The sequence below is a fragment of the Jaculus jaculus genome, chromosome 8 (assembly GCF_020740685.1).
Source record: "Jaculus jaculus isolate mJacJac1 chromosome 8, mJacJac1.mat.Y.cur, whole genome shotgun sequence".
Taxonomy (NCBI): Eukaryota; Metazoa; Chordata; class Mammalia; order Rodentia; family Dipodidae; genus Jaculus; species Jaculus jaculus.
The window spans coordinates 43,883,501-43,906,107 of record NC_059109.1 but is presented as its reverse complement, the minus strand read 5'-3'; the positions used below and the strand labels follow the sequence as shown (position 1 = coordinate 43,906,107).

General features: G+C 47.7%; 1 protein-coding gene across 6 annotated transcripts in view; it reads left to right on the top strand.

The window, feature by feature from the left end:
* Positions 1-1,475: 1,475 nt before the first annotated feature.
* Positions 1,476-22,607, top strand: part of Cd44 (CD44 molecule (Indian blood group)) — a 97,475-nt gene continuing 76,343 nt past the window's right edge. Inside the window, exon 1 of one of the 6 annotated variants that reach the window (XM_045156301.1) lies at positions 1,476-1,774. In XM_045156301.1, the coding sequence (XP_045012236.1) occupies positions 1,702-1,774 (73 nt within the window). In that variant the 5' untranslated portion in view covers positions 1,476-1,701. The remainder of the gene's footprint in view (positions 1,775-22,607) is intronic. The other 5 variants (XM_045156302.1, XM_004660809.2, XM_045156303.1 and 2 more) reach the window with 5 other exon arrangements.

Sequence of the window (22,607 nt, the reverse complement as noted above, 5' to 3'; positions counted from 1 at the left end):
GTGACCGATGAGCAGATGGACGAGTGCGTGGCTAGGTGAATTTCTCTCAATTTTCAGTGTCTTTCAATAAGTTCCAGAATCTTACCTTCCCTCAGAGATTCTGGCATGATTCCCTCAGGGCCATGCCACACCCACATTTTCTGTGTAACTCATCGGACAAGAGGTCCACTCATATTTAGCTTCAGTAGTTTAGATTAAAAAGAAATACTGCTTCTGCGGGCTGGAGAGCTGGCTCGGTGATTAAAGGCACTTTTTGCAAAGCCTGGTAGCCTGGGATTTGACTCTCCAGTACCCATGTGCCCAGACTCACAAGGCAGCACATGTATCTGGAGTCAGTTTATAGTGGCAGGAGGCCTTGGAGTGCCCACACTCACTTCCTCTCTGCCTCTTTCTCTTTGTCTCAAATAAATACATATTGAAGATAAAAAAATAAAGAATAAGTGCTGTTTTTGATTTTCAAAATATTAACTCATAGGTAGGTATGGAATTATGATTCAAATACGATTTTTAACATATGTTCAAACCCCCCAAATGTCTCCCTTGAAGAAAGTGGCAATGCCCATGCATTTGTCTTTGAGATTTGTTGGGTAAGATAGATGCGGAGTATTTTAAAGCCTGCATAGGACAGAGTGTAAGTGGAAGTGAGAAAGGATTGATGAATATGTGTGGATGAGAAGATGGTGAAAATGGTGGGTGGATATACTGATGATGAGCGAGATGAGTCTGGACCGGTGGGGAAGGATGGTTAGGTGGACGTGGGCTCAGGAATAGATCTGAAGAAGATGTCTGATAGGATGGATGAGAAGTTAAGTAGGTAGATGAGTGGAAGAATTGATGACTGGATGAAAGAATTTGTAGGTGAACCGGAAGAGGGGCAGGGGAATGGATGGATAGATGAGCCCTAGAAGGATGTCAGAGACGATTGGTAGATGGCGGGACGGATGGAAGTCTACTTGGGAGGACAGATGGGAGGCTGTCCCATCCCACGATGGATTAGTATGGCCAAATACCAGCTCCATGGCTGGCCACCACAAACTTCCTCTGCGCAGTCCTGACCAGAAGCAAAGATTCCCCAGCCATCGGGATTTCACTTCTCCGAGGGGAACGAAGGAGCACTCCCACGTCCCCAGCTCTGCCGGGACGCATCGTCATCCGCGCACCTCCTCCCCAATGTCCCCGCAAGCCTGGGAAACCCAGAGACTCATTCCCCGTGGGGCAGACTCCCAGAAATTTAGCGGGAAAGGAGAGGCCTGGGGGGGGTGGGGTTGTGGGGGTTGAACTCGGCGGCGGGGCGAGGTCTTGCGCGGGCTGGGACGGCGGGAGAAGGAAGCGGGCGCATCCCATGGCCACCGCGGTGGGCACGGGGAGCCCCTGGCACCTCCCCGGCGCGCGCTCCCCGCAGTGGGCAGGGCGGGGGCGCGGGGAAGAGGGAAAGGAGGCGGGGACTTCTTCTTTAAAACCTCCGCCGGCGGCTTAGTCACAGCCCCCTTGCCTGGGTGTGTCCTCCGCGCGCTCCCTCCCTCCCTCTTAGGTCACTCTTGCAACCCTCGAATAAAAACTGCAGCCAACTTCCGAGGCGGTCTCATTGCCCAGCGGACCCCCAGCCGGTGACAGGTTGGGTCCTCGTCGCCCTCTCCCGGGTACCAGCGCACCGCCACCCTCCGGCTCCCGGCGCCCGCTCCCTCTGTTCGCTCCCGCACCATGGGCGAATTTTGGTGGCACGCAGCCTGGGGACTGTGCCTTGTGCAGCTGAGCCTGGCGCAGCCACAGATCGGTGAGTGGAACGGGATCCAGGAGTGCCAGACAGGCTGGGCAGGAACTCCCCCCCGCCCACTCCGGAGCTGGTGGCCCCTGGGGACCCGCAGTCACCTAGGCGCGAACGTCTTTGGAATGGGTTCAGGAAAGCAGGGTTGTTGGAGAGTTGGTTCTTGCGGAAAGGAGAAAAAGAAAGGGGAAGAAAGTTTGCTGGGCAGCCAAGGTGAAGTGGCTGAGGCTAGAGCACATGGCACAGGAGAACTGATCCTGGTTGTTCAGCGGTGTCTGTCTGCATCAACAGGCTTGGTGCCCGAGGGCTCTCCAAGCCCACTGGCTCTGGCCGGCTGGGCAGAGCCGGGCAGGGTCCGGGGCAGCAGCTCGTCCTGTAGGGCAGTCAGCAAGGTGACTACAGAATTGCCGCACGCAGGGGGCCTTGGGCTTTCCAGAAAGGAACCCTGGGCAGCCCAGCCATCAAGGGCGGCTCCCACTGAGCTGGGCTTTTTTTTTTTTTTTTCCCAGTCAGCTCCAGGCACCGGACAACTGACTTGAGAGAGCTTGAATAGGTTCTGCGCGAGGTTCTGGGGGCCCAAGTGGTTCCAGCCTCGAGCAAGGGGGACACATGGGGCGACTGATGACTGGAACAGCTGTCCAGGGCTTGCAGCCTCCTGGTTCCGCCAGTCTGGGGGAAAGCCAGACAACACTGGGGCTCATTCCTTGCTGGCAGCCTCAGAGACAGAAGGGAGCCTCCCTTACCAGAATAATATGGGGATCTGGCATTGAGACCCACTATCTCACCCGGACAGGGTCGGTGGTTTCTGATGACGGTGGAAGGGAGGGGCTGGGGTGAGGTCTTCCGTGTGGCTCCACTCCAAAGACTCCCTTCCTTTGTCTATGGGTGGACAGATAATTCTGCGACCCATGTGCCTATTGCTAGCAAAATTAATTTTTCTTTTAAGAAGTGCCAGTTGGGTTATTAAGTCAGCTCAGCCTCCAGGGAATTCTGCTTAGCAACTATTTATTAAAACTAGTTCTGGAGGTTGGGGGGGGGGGGTAGCATGACACAGTCCAACCTGGCTGCTTTTTCGACCAAGGTTAGGTGGAGAATGTAGAATTGTGGTCCCTGGTGCAAGAAGTAATAGACATGGTCATAATTAGTAACAACAATAGCATTAGTGATCATTTATTGTACAATGTCACTATGCCAGACTCTGAGTTATGTATTTTCACATGCGTTATGTCCGCAAACAGAGCCTCAGGGAGGTTAGTTAACTTACTGGTGTCCACCCAGCCTGGAGCTATGCTGAGCATGAACTCCATTTCATTGATTTCCATAGTCAAGGCATAGTCAGATAGTAGCAGGACTAGAACCCACGGGATGGACAACATCACAGTGTGTTTCAGGGAAGGAAGATTTCTGCCCCCCCCCCTCCCCGCACCTGGGGCCACAGTGGAGGCTTCCAAAGCGAACTGGAGCTGGAAGGGGCCTTCAAAACTTACAGATGCTCAGGGTGGGAGAGAAGAGGAGAACACCGTCAAGGAGAGCCCTTAGCCTGGACTCTAAGGAAAAGTGCCTGTGGAGACAGATGTCTCCGAGGCTCTAGGGAAGTGGGTTGCATGTTACCTATTGCTTTTTGCCGCTTCTCTGAAGATTAGAACTCTTGTCGTTCCCCCGGCCAGTCTCCTTGTTCTTCTGAAAAAGCCAAATTCTCCAGGTCATCCTGATCTTTTGGGAGTCAGGGCCTAGACTGCATGGTCCCTTGGTGAGCCCTGGGAAGTGCTGGTAGCAATGGTTGTCCTGGAAGGAACTGAGAGTTGGAAAAGGTTACATGACTTAGCAGAGGGAGGGAGGACGTGGGGCTGGGTAGGCAAAGGGGAAAGAGAAAAAGGAGGGAGAGAGAGAGAGAGAGAGAGAGAGAGAGAGGGAGGGAGGGAGAGGGAGAGAGAGAAAGAAGAGCACCATGGTGGCTTCATTCTAGGAGTGACAAGCTCTGGAAGGCCATGAGCAGGCTTTCAAGAAGGAAGGAAAGTGCCAAAGGCGGTTTAGCAACAGAGCTGTCATGTGCGGCAGGAAGAAGTGGCCTTAGGTGGAAAGCAGAGGGGTGGCTGAGTCCTCCCTGTACTAGTCCCTTAGGGCTTTTCTCTGTGGCCAGAGGTCATTGCTAGGGAACTGCACCCCTTGTGTTGAGAAAGAGGAGTGCATCTGAGAGCCCTAGGATTTGGGAGTGGCATGCACCTTTCTTCTGCTCCCACTGAACATTCCAGATGCCTCTTCTGCTGGCAGAGCATTAGCTGTGTTTCCCCTTGTGAAGGATCAAGGCACACAACATCCCTGCTGAAGTGATTCTCCTGCCCGCATGGGACACCTACTTTCTTCAAAAGCATGCTGACCGCGAGATGTGTTGAAGGCTGGCAAGCCGGTGGGAAAAATGTGCTTTCTTCAACTTATCCCCACACAGGAAGGGGTGCTGGGCTGCATGAAAGTCCCAGTTTATGACAGACGCCCTTCCATTCATTCACTGTTACAGACTTAGAAATGGGGACTTTAAGAGTCACTTTGGGGGAAAAAATAAAAAAGCCCTTCTTTGTCTTAAGAGGAAGAGAGAGACTGGTGACTAGCCCTTTCAGAGGCCTGCTGGGCTGTAAGGGCAGGCACTTTCTCTTCATGCATCCTTGAATACTGTGGGACCCTCACCGTGCAGTGTCAAGGAAGGTGTGGTCAACTAGTGGGCAGGGTGACAGCATTTAACAGCTTTGGTATGATCTCACACTCATGACGATTTGGTGTTCTGCTGGACAGAACACCCGCTTTGGGTTTAATAGGCGATGGAGTGGTATCTTACTGCTGTGCAAAGTTGATGCTGAGCAAAGGTCTCCATCTTGTCTTTGGACTTCCCATACCTCTCATCACTGCAGAGTTGGGAGCACCCCAGTTTTCAAATTCTGGTGCCCTGGTCCTGTGCAGAGCAACATCCCAAGTCCCCAGGATGCACCACTTACTGAGCTCTGACACCAAGCTCTTTTATGTCACCTCACAGAGCTCCTGGGCGTTTAGTGCTTTCCTAACATCATTTTCTTGCTCAAGAAGTGGGGAGATGATGTGACTTGTGCAGGGGCAGAGCAGTGGAGCTGAGGTACCCTCATTGCCTAAAGTCACAGATGGGACTTCAAGCCTGTGCTCCTTCACTCATTGCTTTGCCTTTGGAGGACTCAGGCAACGGCGTGAGGATCTTCCGCAGTTGCTGTCCTCTGTGGCCATAGCAGAGCCTGGCATGAACAGCGTCTCACTCCATCATCCTCCAGCAGGCTGCCCTGCCCTGCCCTGTGTTTCCCCAGGCTCGGCCACAGCTGTCAAAGATGCCAACCTAGTTATTTGTTGCTAAAATAAGTCAATTCCCTTATCAGGGTCCAGCTGCCCTTCTAGACATGCTCTCATTTGCAGGCTTGGCAAAAAAAAAAAAAAAAAAAAAAAAAAAGGGAGAGGCTGCTCTCTGTCTAAGAGACAAGTCAGGGCAGTACCCTCTGCCTGCAGATTAAGAAAGGCCCCGCAGACACTCTCACGCTGCCCTGGCAGGCTTTGCGGGTGCAGTGACCCACAGACACCCTTCATCACATGCTCTCTGGCTAGCTGTATGTTCCCCATCTGAGGGAGTCTTAACGACTCAGGCCATGGGGGCGGGGGGCAGAAGTCAAGGATCTTAAACCAAAGCCCACTGAAGGACTCTAGGTGACATGTGGCCACTCAAGGAAGATTTTCGAATCAGCCCTTGTCTTGAGAAGCTACTAGACTTGGTTTCATTGATGGAAAGGAAGTGGTGAGAGGTAGGCTAGCCTCCCCAGTGGCTGGTCCTTGGGGTGGGGACAAGATAGCAGCTGGTGCCTCCACCCAGAGTATGAGAGGAAGTTGGTTCCTGTGACAGAATGAACCGAAGGAGGTGGCTGATCTGCCAAGCACAGCTGGATTTTCAAAGGGGATCTTCTCTACCACAGAGAGAAATGCTGGGGGTTTTGCAGCAAGACAAGCTGATGACTCAGTTTCCTTTTTTTGTCTCTGCTTCAATAAGAATGCAAGTGTTCACAAGGAGGACTTGAAGTTGGAACCCCACTTTCCATTCAACATGATGAAATTTTTCTTAAAAAGTATTTTCCTGGAATTAGAGATGGAGCTTGGTGAAAGAGTATTTTCCTAGCATGCATGAGGCCTTTAATTTGACCTCTAAGCCAGGCGCAGCGGTGTGCGCCTTTAATCCTGGCACTCGGGAGGCAGAGGTAGGAGGATCGTTGTGAGTTCAAGGCCACCCTGAGAATACAGAGTCAATTCCAGGTCAGCCTGGGCTAGAGTGAGACCCTATCTCTAAAAACAAAAACTAAACCAAACCAAAACAAAAAACAATAATTTGACCTCCAGCACTGAAACGCGCATACACACACACACACACACACACACACACACACACACACACATACTATCTCCAAACAGGCTAACAAAGTTTTTGGGAAGCCAGCCCCAGTAATTAGCTATGGAAAGAATGCTTCTCCCATGGGCCTTCTGCAGCCCCATGGGAGTCTGTGATGTCAAGGATTATGTCCCATTCATTTTTATTGTGAGCCCAGATTCCAATTCTATCGCATCATCAGGATGCAAAACTGTAGGTGAACTGAGTGGATGCAGACAATAGAGGAAAAACTTTGTCCATATCTGGCCATGGGGTGGATGTGTAAATAAGTTCATGTGCCTATGACAACATGGTGATGGCCATGTTGTTCTGGGGGAAGGAGAGAGAGGGGGAGACTGGTAGCCAACTACCTGCCACAGAGCTCATTTTACTGTGTGCAAGCAAAGAGCTCACCCGTCTGTTTGTGGCTTTGGTGGCTGCTGGCTATGTAGCATGTCTAGGGACAGGGATGGGTGAGCTGAAAAGCGAGTGGCAGCCAGATGGGATGATGATACTGATTCCACACTTAAGCCTTAAAATGCAACACTGCCCAGAAGTGACCAGTGTGGAGGCCTAGTGGTTTGTGAGTCGCTAACCTGAGGCTGCAATCCTTGGGTGAGAGGCTCCCACCCCTCTGGGGCACCCCTGCTTCTGGAAGGTAGCAGCTGGCAGACAAGTAGAAGCCCTTCCCAGAAGATACTGGCTACCTTCCGTGGGCTGCTATGCAAGCCGGTATGACTGGAAGCCTGGCACCTGGTTGGGGGTTCCAGTCGGTCCCCCCTGCACAGGCACTAGCTGGATGGCAGGCTGCTCCTCACCAGAGCAGGTCCTGCCTCCCATGGATTACCTTCCCACTGAGGCTCAGAAGCAAGGTGACAGGAACTCACAGAGCCAGATCTCCCTGAGTTTGGGGTGCATTGGCTACCTGGGTGTGCCTTCCCAAGGCAAGTGTCCCTCCTAGCTGCAAGTGTGGGCAGATCACCAAGGTGGGTGAGGAGGGGCTGAGTCACCAAGGAGGCAATTTATAAAACGCAGGTCCCAAAAACCCTTCAGCTTTTGAGAATAATGGCTAATTGCAAAACCTCAGGGAGGGAGATGTTGACGTGAGAAGAAATTTTGAGCATTTACTATGGTGTCCCTATAAGAATCCTTTGACAATGGCTGAAAGTTCATGCATTTTTAGAGCTTTATTTTTTGCACCTGCTTTTAAAAAAATTATTATTTTTTAGAGAGAGAGGTGGAGGAAGAGAGAAAGAGCAAATGGGCGTGCCAGGGCCTCCAGCCTCTGCAAACGAACTCCAGACACATGCACCCCTTGTGCATCTGGCTTATGTGGGTGCTGGAGAATCAAACCGGGGTCCTTAGGCTTCACAGGCAACACCTTAACCATTAAGCCATTGTCCCAGCCCCATATACACTTGCTTTTTGATGGCTACTTGTATGTTTCTGAGACATTATTACCATATTTATAAAATAGTATTAGTAACAGAGAGCTGATGCATGCCTGCCCCTTTTAAGCTCTTTGCCCAAGGCAGATTTGGGTAGTGAGGGAGCTAGGATTCAAAGTCAGGTGGACTAGCTCCACTGTGCAGGAGGTCATCTGTATTATAGTGCTTTTCTTGGTATAGTGAGTTATGAAGGCATGCAGAAACCCAGTGCTCTGGCTGCTCTTAAAAACTGTTCAGGAGGGGCTGGAGAGATGGCTTAGCGGCTAAGCGCTTGCCTGTGAAGCCTAAGGACCCCGGTTCGAGGCTCGGTTCCCCAGGTTCCACAGGTTCCACGTTAGCCAGATGCACAAGGGGGCGCACGCGTCTGGAGTTTGTTTGCAGAGGCTGGAAGCCCTGGCGCGCCCATTCTCTCTCTCCCTCAATCTGTCTTTCTCTCTGTGTCTGTCGCTCTCAGATAAATAAATAATTAATTTTAAAAAAAAACTGTTCAGGAGTTTGGTGGTGAGTGAAACTGTAATACATGCTGAGCTGGGTTTGCCTTCCATTTTTAAAAAAGCTTAAAAATATTATTTTATTTATTTATTTATGAGATAGAGAGAATGGACACACCAGGGCCTCTATCCACTGCAAATGAACTTCAGACGCATGTGCCACCTGTGCATCTGGCTTTAAATGGGTTCTGGAGAATCGAACCTGAGTCATACAGGCTAGTGCCTTATCCGCAGAGCCATCTCTCCAGCCCTGCCTTCCCTTTTGAAGTGCAATGTCAGAAGAAGGGACTGGAATTGCAAAACTGAAGAAGAAAGATGTTGTAATGGAAACTTGTCCCATTCGTCCTTGGCGTGGCTCACTCGTTCGAACCCTGGGTAGGAGCTCTTGGCTCTTGCATGTAATGAGGTGCTGGAGAGGGCGTAGCACCGATCAAGTGAACTGACAGATTGAGATTTCGCTCATTATCGCTTCATTCTTTCTCACCCGGATGAAGGTGGAGGTTGCATACTGGTATTTCTCCATCATGTAGTACTTGTGTGACTTCTGACTGGATAAAGCTGAGAAATAACCGAGCAGAGGCCAGCACAGTATGTTCCCCCTGCTTCAGGGTCCACGTTATGGGGCCCTTCGTGGAACAGTTAGCGACGGTGAGGAAGGTCGGGGAGCAGAAAGGAGGTGGTCAGGAGTCAGGGCACGCATGTCCAGGGCGAAAGGACTCAGCTGGCCGGGCGTGGTGGCGCACACCTTTAATCCCAGCACTCGGGAGGCAGAGGTAGGAGGATCGCCGTGAGTTCGAGGCCTCCCTGACACTCCATAGTGAATTCCAGGTCAGCCTAGGCTAGAGTGAGACCCTGCCTCGAAAAACTGAAAAAATAAAAATAAACAAAATGACTCAGCTGGAGCTAGGAGGGGGCTGCAACTCTTCTTCCCAGCATTAGCACAGACCAGGTGACTTGGCTTCAGCACCACAGGTGGACATCACTTGGGGACAAGAGAATTTTCCCTGGACACTACTGGTTGAGAAACAAGCCATTCAGAAAGAGGAGGTAAAGCCCTCTGCTATAGGAGGTGATGAAGTCTTCTAGCCTAGGAACAGGGACTCATCCAAGATTCTCCCTCGATTTCAACTCCATGCATCTCTTTGCTTCTAAGCAGGTCTGTCATGCCTTCTAGATGACTCACAATGCCCATGAATGGAGCGGCATCTTCCTCTAGTTCCGCTCCCTGAATCGATAGCACCACGATCGTGGAACCTCTTCACAAGGGCTCACCCACCACCTAGTTAAGATGCCAGGCAGAAAAGAACAGTTCCACATAGTCTACACCTGCCTTTGACCTTAAACATTATTTCTGCCAGTGATTCTGGCCCCAATCTCTGTCCACCCAAAAGCACCAATGCTGTTTATGCCCATTCCAGAAGGCTGGTACAATAGAGCTCAGCACCAGCCTGCAGCCTATAGGAAACCAGTTGATTCAGCCCTGAAGTCACTAGTGACATGTGCAGGGTCCCCACTGACCCAGGGTGGGAAGCACTCAGGTACCCCCCAGGTGTGCAGATCATATACTCCAGGAGATATACTCTGGAGATGAGCTTTTCTGTCATAAGTTCGTCTTTCTACTGTCTCCTCTGTGGCAGCCTTGTTTTTATATCGGCCTTAGAGCTCAGCACTCCAAAGTGACTTTTACCTTCCTCTGTTGCTCATGAGTTGTAGCCCCTGATTGTCCATTAGAAACTCCATTTGGGGGCTGGGAAGATGGCTCAGCAGTTAAGGAGAGCTCAGGCAATCATTCATGTTAAGTGTCTAGAATGAGATTTAAGTCAGAAGTTCCAAAGCTACATAGCACATTAAAGTACTCCAAGAATAGACAATGATCTTTCTACTTTTCCACTTAATATGTTTACTTCATCAAATTGAATGGAAAGAATATTACTATAATACAGTGCCCAGAAAATAGGCTGTTTAGTGTGTATGAAATGTCAGAAAGTGGAGTCAGGTATGGTGCACATGCCTTTAATCCCAGCACTCGGGAGGCAGAGGTAGGAGGATTGCTGTGAGTTCGAGGCCACCCTGCGACTACAGAGTGAATTACAGGTCAGCCTGGCTAAAGGGAAACTCTACCTTGAAAAACCAAAACAAACAACAACAGAAAGGTCAGAAGTGAATTACTAACCCATGCCAGAAACAAACACACAGACCTAGTCACAACTACCAGCATCATGGGCAAGAGTGGCTCTTAGGGACGAGGTGCTTTGTCCATAGTAAGCCACCTTCTCAGAAGGGGGCAGGTGAAATGCAGGTCAGAAAAGTTAACAACACATCCCAGTCACACAGCACACACTTCAGGAAGCCAATTTTGGGATTATGGGTGGGATCTGAACACAGTACTATTTGCTTCAAGATCTAGTTCAAAAATTATTGCTCCAAGTGGCAAGAAAAGACCCAGAAGAGGAGAAAACATTATGTCCTTTACTCTCAAAGCTTCATGAACACCTTGGAACCCTCAACCTGCCTCAAGGGGCTTCTGCAACACGTTGGTATAAAATAAACCACAGGGCTGGAAAGATTGTTCAGTGGTTAAGGCACTTGCCTGCAAAACCAAAGGACCTAGGCTCACTTCCCCAAGACCCATGTAAACCAGATGCACAAGGTAGCACATGTATCTGGAGTTCGTTTGTAGTAGCTGGAGGTCCTGGCACACCCATTCTCTCTCTTTCTCTCTCTCCCTGTTTCCTTTTCTCTGTCTCTCAAATAAATAAAAATAAGATAAAATAAAATAACCCATACATTTAGCCCAAGAAGTAATTAGCCAGCTAGTACCCTATGCACAACAACAACATCTTATGAAATCTTAAAGGAAAAAAACAGTAGAGAAGCCTTTTGTTTTATATAACACACACACACACACACACACACACACACATACAAACCTAATATATGTACACATTCATGTACATTGTATGTGTGTACATAATATATTATATGCATATAAAACCTAATAAAGATACTAAGCAAGGGGGCCAGTAAGATGACCCATTTCTGTTTCTTCTGACAAATTCCAGATTCCTCCTATCTTTTCCTTACCATAAGCCAGAGAGTCTCTTGTTCAGGAAGGAGGAAAGAATTCATAAAGACTGCATGGCTGAGAAGTTTGTCAGAGCAGGTCAGAGGTGAATACTCTGTCTGCTTCCAGCCTTCCTCCGGCCACTGGAAGTCTTCAGAGCACAGCTCTTTCTGATTCACACCCATCTGGAGTCCACTGACCATTTATTGAAATAAAGCCCCAGATGGATTTATGCCTCAAGTTATGTGCATTGCTCTCAATTATTGTAGAATACAGTTGCCTGTGCCTCCGGCCATTGAACGCGCTGTTCTAGAAGTGTGAACGCACACATAGCAGCCGAGGGCTAGCCTTTCTTCCTCTCGTCACAAGATGGATGTGGGCACTATCCTTCCCGTATCAGTTGCTTTTGTTTCCTCAATTATAAAATGGTGACAAACTGACCAGTTCATTAAAACGTGTTGTGAGAATGACTGCATGGAAAGAAATAAGGGAGAGAGAAGGACTAGTTTAATTTTTCACGTTAGTAGAAGAAAGCTAACCAAGAAAGCATATAACCTAAGTGTTGGGATATCAGAAAAAGCCAGGTGTGTCTGTGTGTGATCACTATGTGGGCTAGTGTCCAAGAATTTGAAGATAAGTTGAGTATAGAAAAGTAGATGACTACAGGACTAGAGGGATGGCTTAGCAGTTAAGGTATTTGCCTGAAAAACCAAAGGACCCAGGTTCAATTCCCCAGGACCCATGCTAGCCAGATATACAAGGGGCCACATGCATCTGAAGTCAGTTTGCAGTGGCTGGAAGCCCTGGAGCGCCCATTCTTCCTCTGTCTCTCCCTGTCTCCCTCTTTCTCTGTCAAATAAATAAATAAATAAATAAAAATAATTTAGAAAAGTAGGTGACTACAGAGAGAGGAGAGGAGAAAAGTGTAGACCATAAACCCAAGGTGTAGAAAGATACAGATAAGGTCGGCTTACATACTTCAACAGCTCAGCTTGTAAAGCAAAGGACTATAGACTGAACAAGAAGTAAGTATGTCTTGGTTGGGGGTCAGGAAAGGGGTAAGCCACCATGATAATGACCATCTGTACTAAAGGGTCAAAGTACAACAGCTTCCAAAGTGATCAAGTGATGGGGCAGGATCTACAAGATCCATTTGTTCTGCCTCAGACACTGAGAAGAGTCCCTCATGATTCACCCTGTCAGACAGTGCTAACAGAATTTGGAACAAGTGAGCTCCGATATTGGTAGAGATAGAAATTTACTGTCTTTAACTGGAATGTAGCGTGTCAACTTAAGCCAATCCCAAGCAAGTCCTGTAGCAATAATAACAAGTGGATTTCGGCATTTTTTCATTGATTACTGGAGGCTGCCTGGACTGCTCTGCTAAGAAGTCTAACCTTGACACAGCAACAAAGAGAATCATGATCCGTTAGTGACTAGTGATCCATGGGCCAAATATGGAGCTATCGCGCTGACAGAACCATATGACAGGGGCAACCTTCTCTGGTTTGTGTCTCTGAAACATGGGTAGAATCCTCTGGGAGCCATGCTTGAATCTTGACAGTTAGCCACACCATAGACTCCACCTTCTTTTATTTATTTATTTATTCATTTATTTATTTATTTGAGAGCGACAGACACAGAGAGAAAGACAGATAGAGGGAGAGAGAGAGAATGGGCGCGCCAGGGCTTCCAGCCTCTGCAAACGAACTCCAGACGCATGCGCCCCCTTGTGCATCTGGCTAACGTGGGACCTGGGGAAACGAGCCTCGAACCGGGGTCCTTAGGCTTCACAGGCAAGCGCTTAATCGCTAAGCCATCTCTCCAGCCCACTTTTCTTAGACTCCACCTTCTTATGAGCAGCATGAAAAGAGCCTCTTAGTTGAAGATGGGTTGGGCCTCTTATGCCTTCTTCTGTTTCCTGTCACCCCATGTCAAGTCAGGTGCTGGGAGCCATGACTCTCCTGTTTAAACCAAGGCCAGGCGTCCTGGTAAAGGGCCCCTTCTGCACATCACTTCCATCTGCAGACTGAGAGACCAAAATGAGGCCTCACCCATGAGAGGGGGTGCTAGGAGGGATAACTGTCTAACGTGAAGCAAGACTTTGAAGATGAAAGGGCTGTGCATGCAACGTTAATTACAACTTCTATCAGTCCAGGAGTCTGCATTCTCAGCTGCCACTGGCAGCTTGCAGAAGCGGTGGCATTCCTCACACTGGCCCCACTCGGTTCTGCTCACAGTAGCATCCAAGCCAAGAAGCTGAATTCTGAGCTCAGGCTGGCCAGCCCATGCCAAGCCACTCAAGTTTCCCCCTGCTACTCATTCCCAAGGGGACAAACAGGCTCACTACCTGAGCAGGCGAGATAAGACAGAACCAAGGTATAAACAAAGGGCTTCATCCAGAGAGTCTACTAGCCTTAGCCCCTGGGTAAAATTAGGAAACTCTGCTCTGATTCCCAACCTGTGAAAGCCTAATTGTGTGACCTTGGGCTACTGGCTTTATCTATCTAATGGTTCAATATACTGTGTGAACCACCCCGGGGGATAATAATCCTTCTGCCTCCCCTAGACCTCTCCACCTTTGCTGCTGGTGTGAAAGTGTTTTGTGCTGGTAGGTAGAGGCATTACAAGGTGCCATTATTACCCAAGGTAACTTTCACCTTTATCTGTGTCTCCCATTGCTGGTTGACCCCAATCTTTGAAACTGGATTCTTTGGAATGCTCACCAGTCTTCTCAGAGCTGCCCGTGCCCTTCTTATCTTGGAGGGCCCAGCATTCGGCTCAGGCTTCTTGGATGAGCCATTTCCTGAGGCACGCAAGTGCATCCAGGCTTCAGGGCCTTGGGATTCTCTGCCATGGACGAGTCACAATGTTCTCACTGGGGTAACTCAACGAAAGTGCTAGAGATGAGCCGGTGTGGGAAGGGGGCTGAGGTGTCTGACAGTCCACATGGGAAGGCACAGGCTGCAGCAGCACTAAAGTTTGGCTCCTAAAACCGATAAATGAAGCAAAACCTTAAGAGAGAAATTACCATAACCTGGGGACAAAATGCTAAAGATGCTAGCCTGTCAGAGAGGGTGTTAGAAGTTATGTTCTTACTGGATAAACCAAGGAAGGAAGGAGGCCTCTAGAATTTCAAGCATTCTCCCAAGGTCATACAACTAGTTAGTAGCAAGATCTGGGTCTTCTGACATTCAGACCATTCCTCGTGCCATATCTCCCTTGGCAATAATAAGAGAAAGTATTAAACAAGAGGCCAGGGAGACTTGAAGTACGAAAGGAGAGGAGTCTACAGGGAACTGCGTTTTAGTGGCCCACTGGGAGATAGCGCGAGTGACTGCATTCTTTGGAAGCCCTCACTCTGCTGGACTTGCACGCTGTCATGCATGTCCTTATGCTGTCATGCATGTCCTTATGTGCTATTTTCTTTGATCTTTTTGGATGCAATGAGCAATTGGAGCCAAAGGCCCAGAGCAATAAGCACGTGTTCCATGAGTCGAGTCAACTGTATATGCTTAGCAATACGTGTTCTGCCCTGCTAGGCAATGGGAACACAACTTTAAAGGAGAAAGACAGTCTCATGGAACTACAGTCTGCCTGAGAGATAGACACTAACCAGGGCATGAGGCCTCGTTTAGTCTTGGTGTGGGAAGTGTTACGAAGAAGCCCAAGATCTAAGGGTGCACAGCCAGGAGATCTCATCTCATCAAGGCTTCTTGAGCCCCATAGGATGAGCAGCAGCACCTGTGTTTATAGGACCCCTCAGTTCCTTAAGAGACCAAATGCTAGAACCCCACCAGCTGGGAGGGTGAGGGATATAGTCTGGTGGGTGGGATCAGAGTCCCCCACAGCAACTTTAACCAAACCAAGCCCTCTTTTGGCTGCCCCATTCCTGGGTCATGTGAGTAACAGAACAAGTAAAATGAAATTCTACAAATCCAGAAAACTCCTGGTTTATCCTGTCCACTCTGCAATAGGCAGTGGTGGGGAAAGAATCATGACACCCCACAAAGTGACTGAGAAGCACATGTTGGAGGGGAAAGGAATGCAAACTGAAGAAACAGAGGTGCCACTTGGCTTGGAAGGGGTTTTAACCTGTTAGGAATTCTCATGACTTTCTTTGGGATGGGGAGTGTTAAGCCAGGCTATAGGGCTAAAAGCCATTCGTTTTATTGGAAGTTTCTGGGCTTGCTTTGTGGCAGAAGCTTGGAATTGGGGTTCGATGAACCTGTGTATACTAAATGAATGACATCTAATGGTCATGCAGGTGCTGGGGCATAGGGATCATGCCCTGTGTTGAGCTTTGGGATAGGAATTTGGGATAGCCATTTGGTTAACTGCTGTATCACCTTTGCTACTGGTGATTGTTTTGAAGATGACAAGAGCAGGTGCTTTCAGACTTGTGATAGATGTGGTAAGAAAAAAACAACACAAAAGCATCACTTAAGATACCTTCATCGGGGCATGATGGTGTACACCTTTAATCCCAGCACTCTGAAAGCCAAGGCAGGAGGATCACTGTGAGTTCAAGGCTAGCTTGGTATTACATAGTGAATTCCAGGCCAGCCTTGGCTAAAGACCCTACCTTGAAAAATAAAGATAACAAAGATACTTTCAAAAAAATATACAAGATGATGAAAGTATTTAACAATCCATAGAAGCATCAACAACTTGAAATGCTTGATTATCAGCAATCATGCCTGGTTAAAAAAATAATTGATTTGGACTAGGGAGGTGGCACAGTGGTTAAACGTGCTTGACATGCCAGGCTACCAACCTGAATTTGATTCCTCAGCACCCATGTAAAGCTGGACACAAAGTGGTGTACACATCTACTTTTCCCAGTGCACTTATGGCAATGAGAGGTGGGACCAGGAGAACCCTAAAGCTCACAAGCCAGCTAGATGGGCCTTCCCATGGCAAAACAATGAGAGAAACTCTCAAACAGGGTGGAAGGAGAGGACAGATGCCCCAAGGTTGTCCTCTGACCTCCACATGTGTCCTCTGGCACATACATACATCATACATATCCATATCAATACATACCTACATGCAAAACTAAATTTAACAAAGAGAACAGAGTTGAAGTTATTTTCCTGATCATGATGATAGCATGCTTCTCATCCTCTTTCACTTAAATGAGCTTCTTGTCCGGGCGATATAGGGGTGGAATTACAGCTGTCACGACTGACCAGAGGTCACATTGCCATGTAGACATCAAGCCATGCAACCTGTCAGGGCAGCCAGATGATTACCCCTGTGACTCACAGAGCAGTCAGCCCTCATAACGTACCTCTTACAATAACGCATGTGGAAGTAGAGCAGTTTCAGAAGCTCACTGTGAAGACCCAGGATGTTCTTTTTCTTTCTACTTTCCACTTTGTTACTCCTGTGATCTGTCTGCCTGCAGTTAGCCCTCTTCATGCCCACAGGCTGGCTACCAACAGTTCCATGCATCCTGTGAAAAAAATATATCCAGGCTCATTAGCAAATATCTTGAGATGGAGAAATGGCTTCTCCAGAGCTCCTTAATTTTTGTTTTTTCACTTTCATTGAACCAAAGAGATCACATACCTATGCATGCCAATCACACTGGTAAGGAGAACTTAGCCATAGTGCTTTCCTTGGACCAGCCATAATCCATCCACTTGAGCTGAGAGCCTAGGCCTCCATTCCCTGAAGTATAAGGTCAGGATTTCTGGGCAAAATTTGGATTCCATTAGTACTGTATTGCATTAGTAGCAATATCTGTTATGACAACTAAGGCACCTAAAGGTGTCCATCTACCTAGTAGAATTGTGGTTTGAGATTCAAACTGAGACAAAGTAAAAAAAAAAAAAGCTAATTTCTTCTTTTCCCAAGCCACATCCTCTACCTTTTCCTGAAATACACTTCACGGGTAGAATTCATAAGAGACACTACAATTTGAGGCTCATGTGGTCTATGGCTTATTTGTAATCATAATAGCTGTAATTTTATATTTTTCTCCCATAAAAGAAAAAAAAGTATCAGGGAATAGCCTTAGGTTTGTTATAATTTATAAGAACCAGCCCATCTTTTGTATACTTGAGCGCTTTATTACTGGAAACTCGTTGCTTGTAACCCATCTCAGCAATGCTGGAGCTGCACCCTGTACAAGGATCACTTTTCTGTCACGATCCATTAAAAAAGAATTGCCATGACCTTGGATGAGTATCTCTTCCTGCAGGTTTGAGATGATGGCCCCCAAGGGAGAGGGGCAGCTTCCTTTCTATTACGCTTTTCCACCGGAGTGTTTTAATGTGTGTGAAGTGTGTTTAGATCTGTTGTCGAATCCAGTCTTCATATTAACTTTGTGGTTGGCATTATTATTCTTTTGTACCATAGAAAAGCTTAATGATTTCCCCAGTTCACTGTGATCAAGATCATAGGTCATTAGTGCAGATTCAGGATTTGATTTCAGAGTTGATGTCCAATCTGCCACACCACACTGCCTCAGTCTGAAGTTGATCACTCAATTAAAAGTTTTTTTTTAATATTTTTTAATTATTTGAGAGAAAGAGTAAAAGGGAGAGAGAGAGAGAGACAGAGACAGAGAATGGGCACACCAGGTCCTCCAGCCACTGCAAACGAACTCCAGATACATGTGCCCCCTTGTGCATCTGGCTTATGCGGGTCCTGGAGAATTGAGCCAGGATCCTTTGGCTTTGCAGGCAAATGCTTTAACTGCTAAGCCTTCTCTCTAGACCACTATTCAATTTTATATAAATAACTATTCTTCCATAGGCAAAGACATCCTTCTTCCTAATTCCCTGGAGTTCAAAGTTCAAGGGTCAAGATATTAACATTTTAACAAGCCCCAAAACAGACTGGAGGGTTTTCTTGGCAAGTTCCCTGTCTCAGTGAAGTTAGGTTATGAATCTAAAATCCCGGGAGCAGTCTTCAAGATTTTTTTCCATTCTTATTTTATCACTTAAACAAAGTTAGAAGGTTTATGAGCCCAGCCAAGGATGTTTAAAGACGGACCTCATAGATGTGATTGTTTCTTGCACAGGAAGGAGGCCAGTTCTTTTCTGCATCTAATAATGAAAGAGCTAGAGGAAATGGATTCTACTAAACCAACATGACTTATGCTTTATTTTGAAGTGAATTTCCTGACTATATGACTGGCTAAACATTAGCTTGCTTCACTAGCTCCTAATCCATCCTTCAGTTCCCAGCTGCAATGGCATTCCCCAGGGGAGGCTTCCCCTGCGGACCATGGGGGGGGGGAGAAGCTTTTCCTTAGGAGGAGCTCTTGGTGCCCACAGCACCTTGTGCTTCTGTGGGGATCCGCGTCACGCCGTGCGGTGGCCTTGTTTAATGTCTGTTGTGGTTGTGTCATAGCTTCCATCAGGACAGTGATCTTACCTGCCAGACTCATTGCCCTCATCCTGCTAGCAAAGTGCCAAGCGTGTGGAGGCACCAGAGGAAACCTCTGGAATGAATCAGGTTAGGATTGGAAATCCTTTCTCTGTAGTCATATAAGCTTTAGCACTGGAACGGATCTGCTGGGATTGGGGTTTGCCTTGGTGGGCTTAGGCTGAGATCCAAGTTCAACTCTTAAAACTCTTTTTATCTATCTATCTATCTATCTATCTATCTATCTATCTATCTATCATCTGCCCATTTTCTTGTTTTAAATGTCGTGTTTATTTACTTATTGGAGAGAGAGAGAGAATGGGCGCATCAGGGCCTTTAGCCACTGTAAACAAACTCCAGATGCATGTACCACCTTTTGCATCTGGCATACATGTGTCCTGGGGAATTGAACCAGGGACCTTGGGCTTTGCAGGTAAATGCCCTAACTGCTAAGCAATCTATCCAGCCCAAATATTTTTTAAATTTTAATTTGTTTGAGAGAAAGAGGGAGGGAGGCGAGTAATGAGAGAGGACAGAGAGAGAGAATGGGCCAAACAGGGCCTTCAGCCCCTGCAAACAAACGTCAGATGCATGTGCCACCTTGTGCATCTGGCTCACACGGGTCCTAGGGAACTGAACCTAGGTCCTTTGGCTTTTCAGGCAAGCACCTTAACCACTAAGCCTTTTCTCCAGCTCATTAGCCCATTTTCTATCATCTGTCATTGATCTATTGTTATTTATATCTCTATCTGTGGTGTTTGTGTTTATCATCCCTATCATCTATCATCTCTTTTGAGTATTTATCTGTATTCTACCTATCCACCTATCCATCCATCTATCTGTCTGTCTGTCTATCCCTACTGGAAAAAGAATCAAGTACTTAAAAGGTGAAGGAAGGCCAGCAAGAAGGCTATATCTTTCTCCCCGCTTCCTTCTTCTGGCTGCGTGCCATGCCAATCCCTGTACCCCCACCCATGAATGCCATCACCCAAGAACTAATCCACTCCATGGTTTCCTCTCAGGGTGACACATGGGAAATCAGGTGCATACAGCATCTGACCCTTCAAGGCGGATGTGAAAGACAGGGAGAAAACATTCTCCTTTTAGAAAGAAGATGGTAGGGGCAAGGTTTAAGGCAGCAAGTTGCAGAGATTCCAGACTCTCTCTTGTTGGAGAAGGAGGAGGAGCAGTCAGGGATATGTCTGGGGCAGCATTCTCTCTTCTTCCAAACAGGAATTCTCAGATAACCCCAAGGCTTCCTTCTGGGCTGTGTCTCCTGGTATGGGAAAGGTGCCCTGTCAAGTGTTGGAGTTTCCTGTTTGTGCTTTGGAAAGTTAGCATCAACGGCCACTTTTGTATTCTGCATTGTTTGCATGGTTGAAAACTTTGGGAAACTCATCTGGTTTCTTCTCCAAATGAGCTTCCCAGATCTGCTGGAAGACGCTCAGAAACGGTCCCTTCTTCAAACAGGCGGGCAGGGAGTGTCTTACCTTTTTGCTAAAGGACAGCACTGAGGATGTTTACCTCAGCTCGCATAGTCGAGTCTGGGATTTCCCAGTATCCTGTAGGCTCAGAAAGCAATGTAGGGCCTGGCGTCCCAGTTGGATCCAAGCCCTGCCACTCCGCTGCTTTAAGCAACTTTTCTCTGCACCTCGCTTCTGTCATGTTTCAAATAGAATTATAATACCCATGGCTGAAGAACCGACAGTGTGCATGAAGCCCTTGCTGGCATGCCTGGCATGGAGCAAGCGTTCAGCAGTAATAACCGTGATGCTTCTAATGCTAACAGTCCTCTGCCTCTCCCTTCCCCATTCTGCCAGAGCTTTGCTTCTGCCACCCTTGAGACGGGCTTTCAGTTGCCTTGGGAAAACAGCTTCTTTCCATTTCTGGGCATAAGGTTATCCCTAAATGAGGTCTCATTTCATTGGGTAGGGTTAGTAGCCCAGAGTGCTGACTGCACCCACATGAGGCAGCCTCCCGTGTTCCGAGAGCCTTTGCTGTAGCTGGCGAGAGCTCCGTGCAGGTCCTGTCTTTACTTGCACAATTACGGTCCAGCTCCCCGGCTGCTTGCCTCAACAGGATCGCACTTTCCTGCCTTCAGCCCCGCCACCCGAGGAGGAGGGGCATTTGCCTCTTTCTCAGGTAGAAGCCTTTCTTTACAGTGCTCGCTTAAGAGTACCAAGGGGCCCTGAAGGGGAAGTTCAATGTGGAAACTTCCTGCTCTTGTGGAGTTTCCCCAAGCCCATACCCTCCCCCAGAAGGCCTATTACCAGGGTGCTGACCCCTCCAGAAATTCTGTTCTTCATTATCATTTTTTACTTATTTATTTGACAGAGAAAAACAGAGAGAGAGAGAGAGAGAGAGAGAGAGAGAGAGAGAGAATGAATAAGCACTCCAGGGCCTCCAACCACTGCAAATGAACTCCAGACACATGCACCCCCTTGTGCATCTGGCTAACGTGGGTCCTGGGAACTCGAACCTGGGTTCTTAGGCTTTGCAGGCAAATGCCTTAACCACTAAGCCATCCCTCCAGTGCCAGAAATTCTTGTAAAAGCCTTTAACTGCTTAGTTCTGCTCTCCTCCAGAGAATGGAAGTCCTGGCCACATTTCAGAAATAAGACTTGTGTACCTTTTAATTGCTTGAGAGTCTGACTATGTTTTAGACTGTCATTTGGAATGAAACAGCAGATTATCTAAACACAACAACAAAAAAGACCTTTCACTTTCACGATGTCAGTGCATCATAGATTCAGGGCCCACAGGTTCCCTCGGGCCAAGGGCAGTTTTCAAGAAGTTTTCTTCCTGTGTAAGAACATTTACCAAGAAGCTGCCCGAGTTCTGACTTGTTGCTGATTTGCATGTATTTACATTGTCTAACTTACGTCAGCCCTTCCAAGCAAATGTGTATAGAAGAAACATGTGACCTAACTTCACCAGAGCCATCACACTGGCCAAGAGACCAAGGCACACAGATAGGAAATACTTGCATAAGATGGCTCAGATCTGCTGTGACTGGGCTTGAGTTCAGTTCAGAGCTCTTCTATCAGACAACGCAAGTTCCAGTTCAGCTTTGTGGGGTTAATTCTGTTCTAGCTCCAAGACTTGAAGACCGTGAAAATTCAAGGACTCTCTCTTTTCCTATAAGAATTGAGATTTTTTTTTCTGTTTCATTGAGAGGTTGCAAACAATTCAGAATGACTGGCAGACATCTTCAGGGAAGAGGGTGATAGGACCTTCTTCTCCTTGCTTTACCCAGGGGCAGTGGGGCCTCTAAGATGACCAAAATTCAGGGAGACAACTGGGAGTACCCTAGCTCCCCAGTGTTCAGGTGAGGCCTATCGTGCAATTCCTCATGTGAGGACTATTTCAGTACTAAAAAAAAAAAATGGTTTGAGTTGGCCTAAAATGCTGAAATTCATGCAGGGAGCACTGGGGAGGTTTGTAGTCATTTCGGAAGAGACTGTAAGGAACTCAGTTAAGTGCTGTGTTCATCTTAATTGAAACCATTCTCTCCCTGCCTCCCCAATGGGCAGGCTCTGGGCTCTGTGTGCTGGAAGGCTTTATTTGGTGTAATCTGAGAGCAGAATGCTGGGAGCACTCTTTTGTTTTGTCTACTGTTTCTCTTGACTGGCCAGTCCACCCTGGTTGAAGCAATCATTACCTATGCCATAGCTACCTTGATAGCTGAGCCAAACACCACTGCCATGCAGGCACGAGGGAGCCACTGGAAGTCCTGAAGTGTTTGAAGAGTCAGAAAGAAATATAGACTTGTAGAGACAGAGGGCTGGGTTGGGACCCAAAGACCCTCAAATTCAACCACTTGTTTCTCTGATGAAAACACTGGGATCTAGAGAGGAGAAATGACTCTTCAAGTGGTCACAGTGGATCAACACTAAGCTCTATGCCACTGAACTGTTAGGTTAATGCCCCCACTGAGCCAAAGACACTTCTTATTTGGAGCCATACCAACCATTTATCTATCTATCTATCTATCTATCTATCTATCTATCTATCTATCTATCTATCTATCTATCTA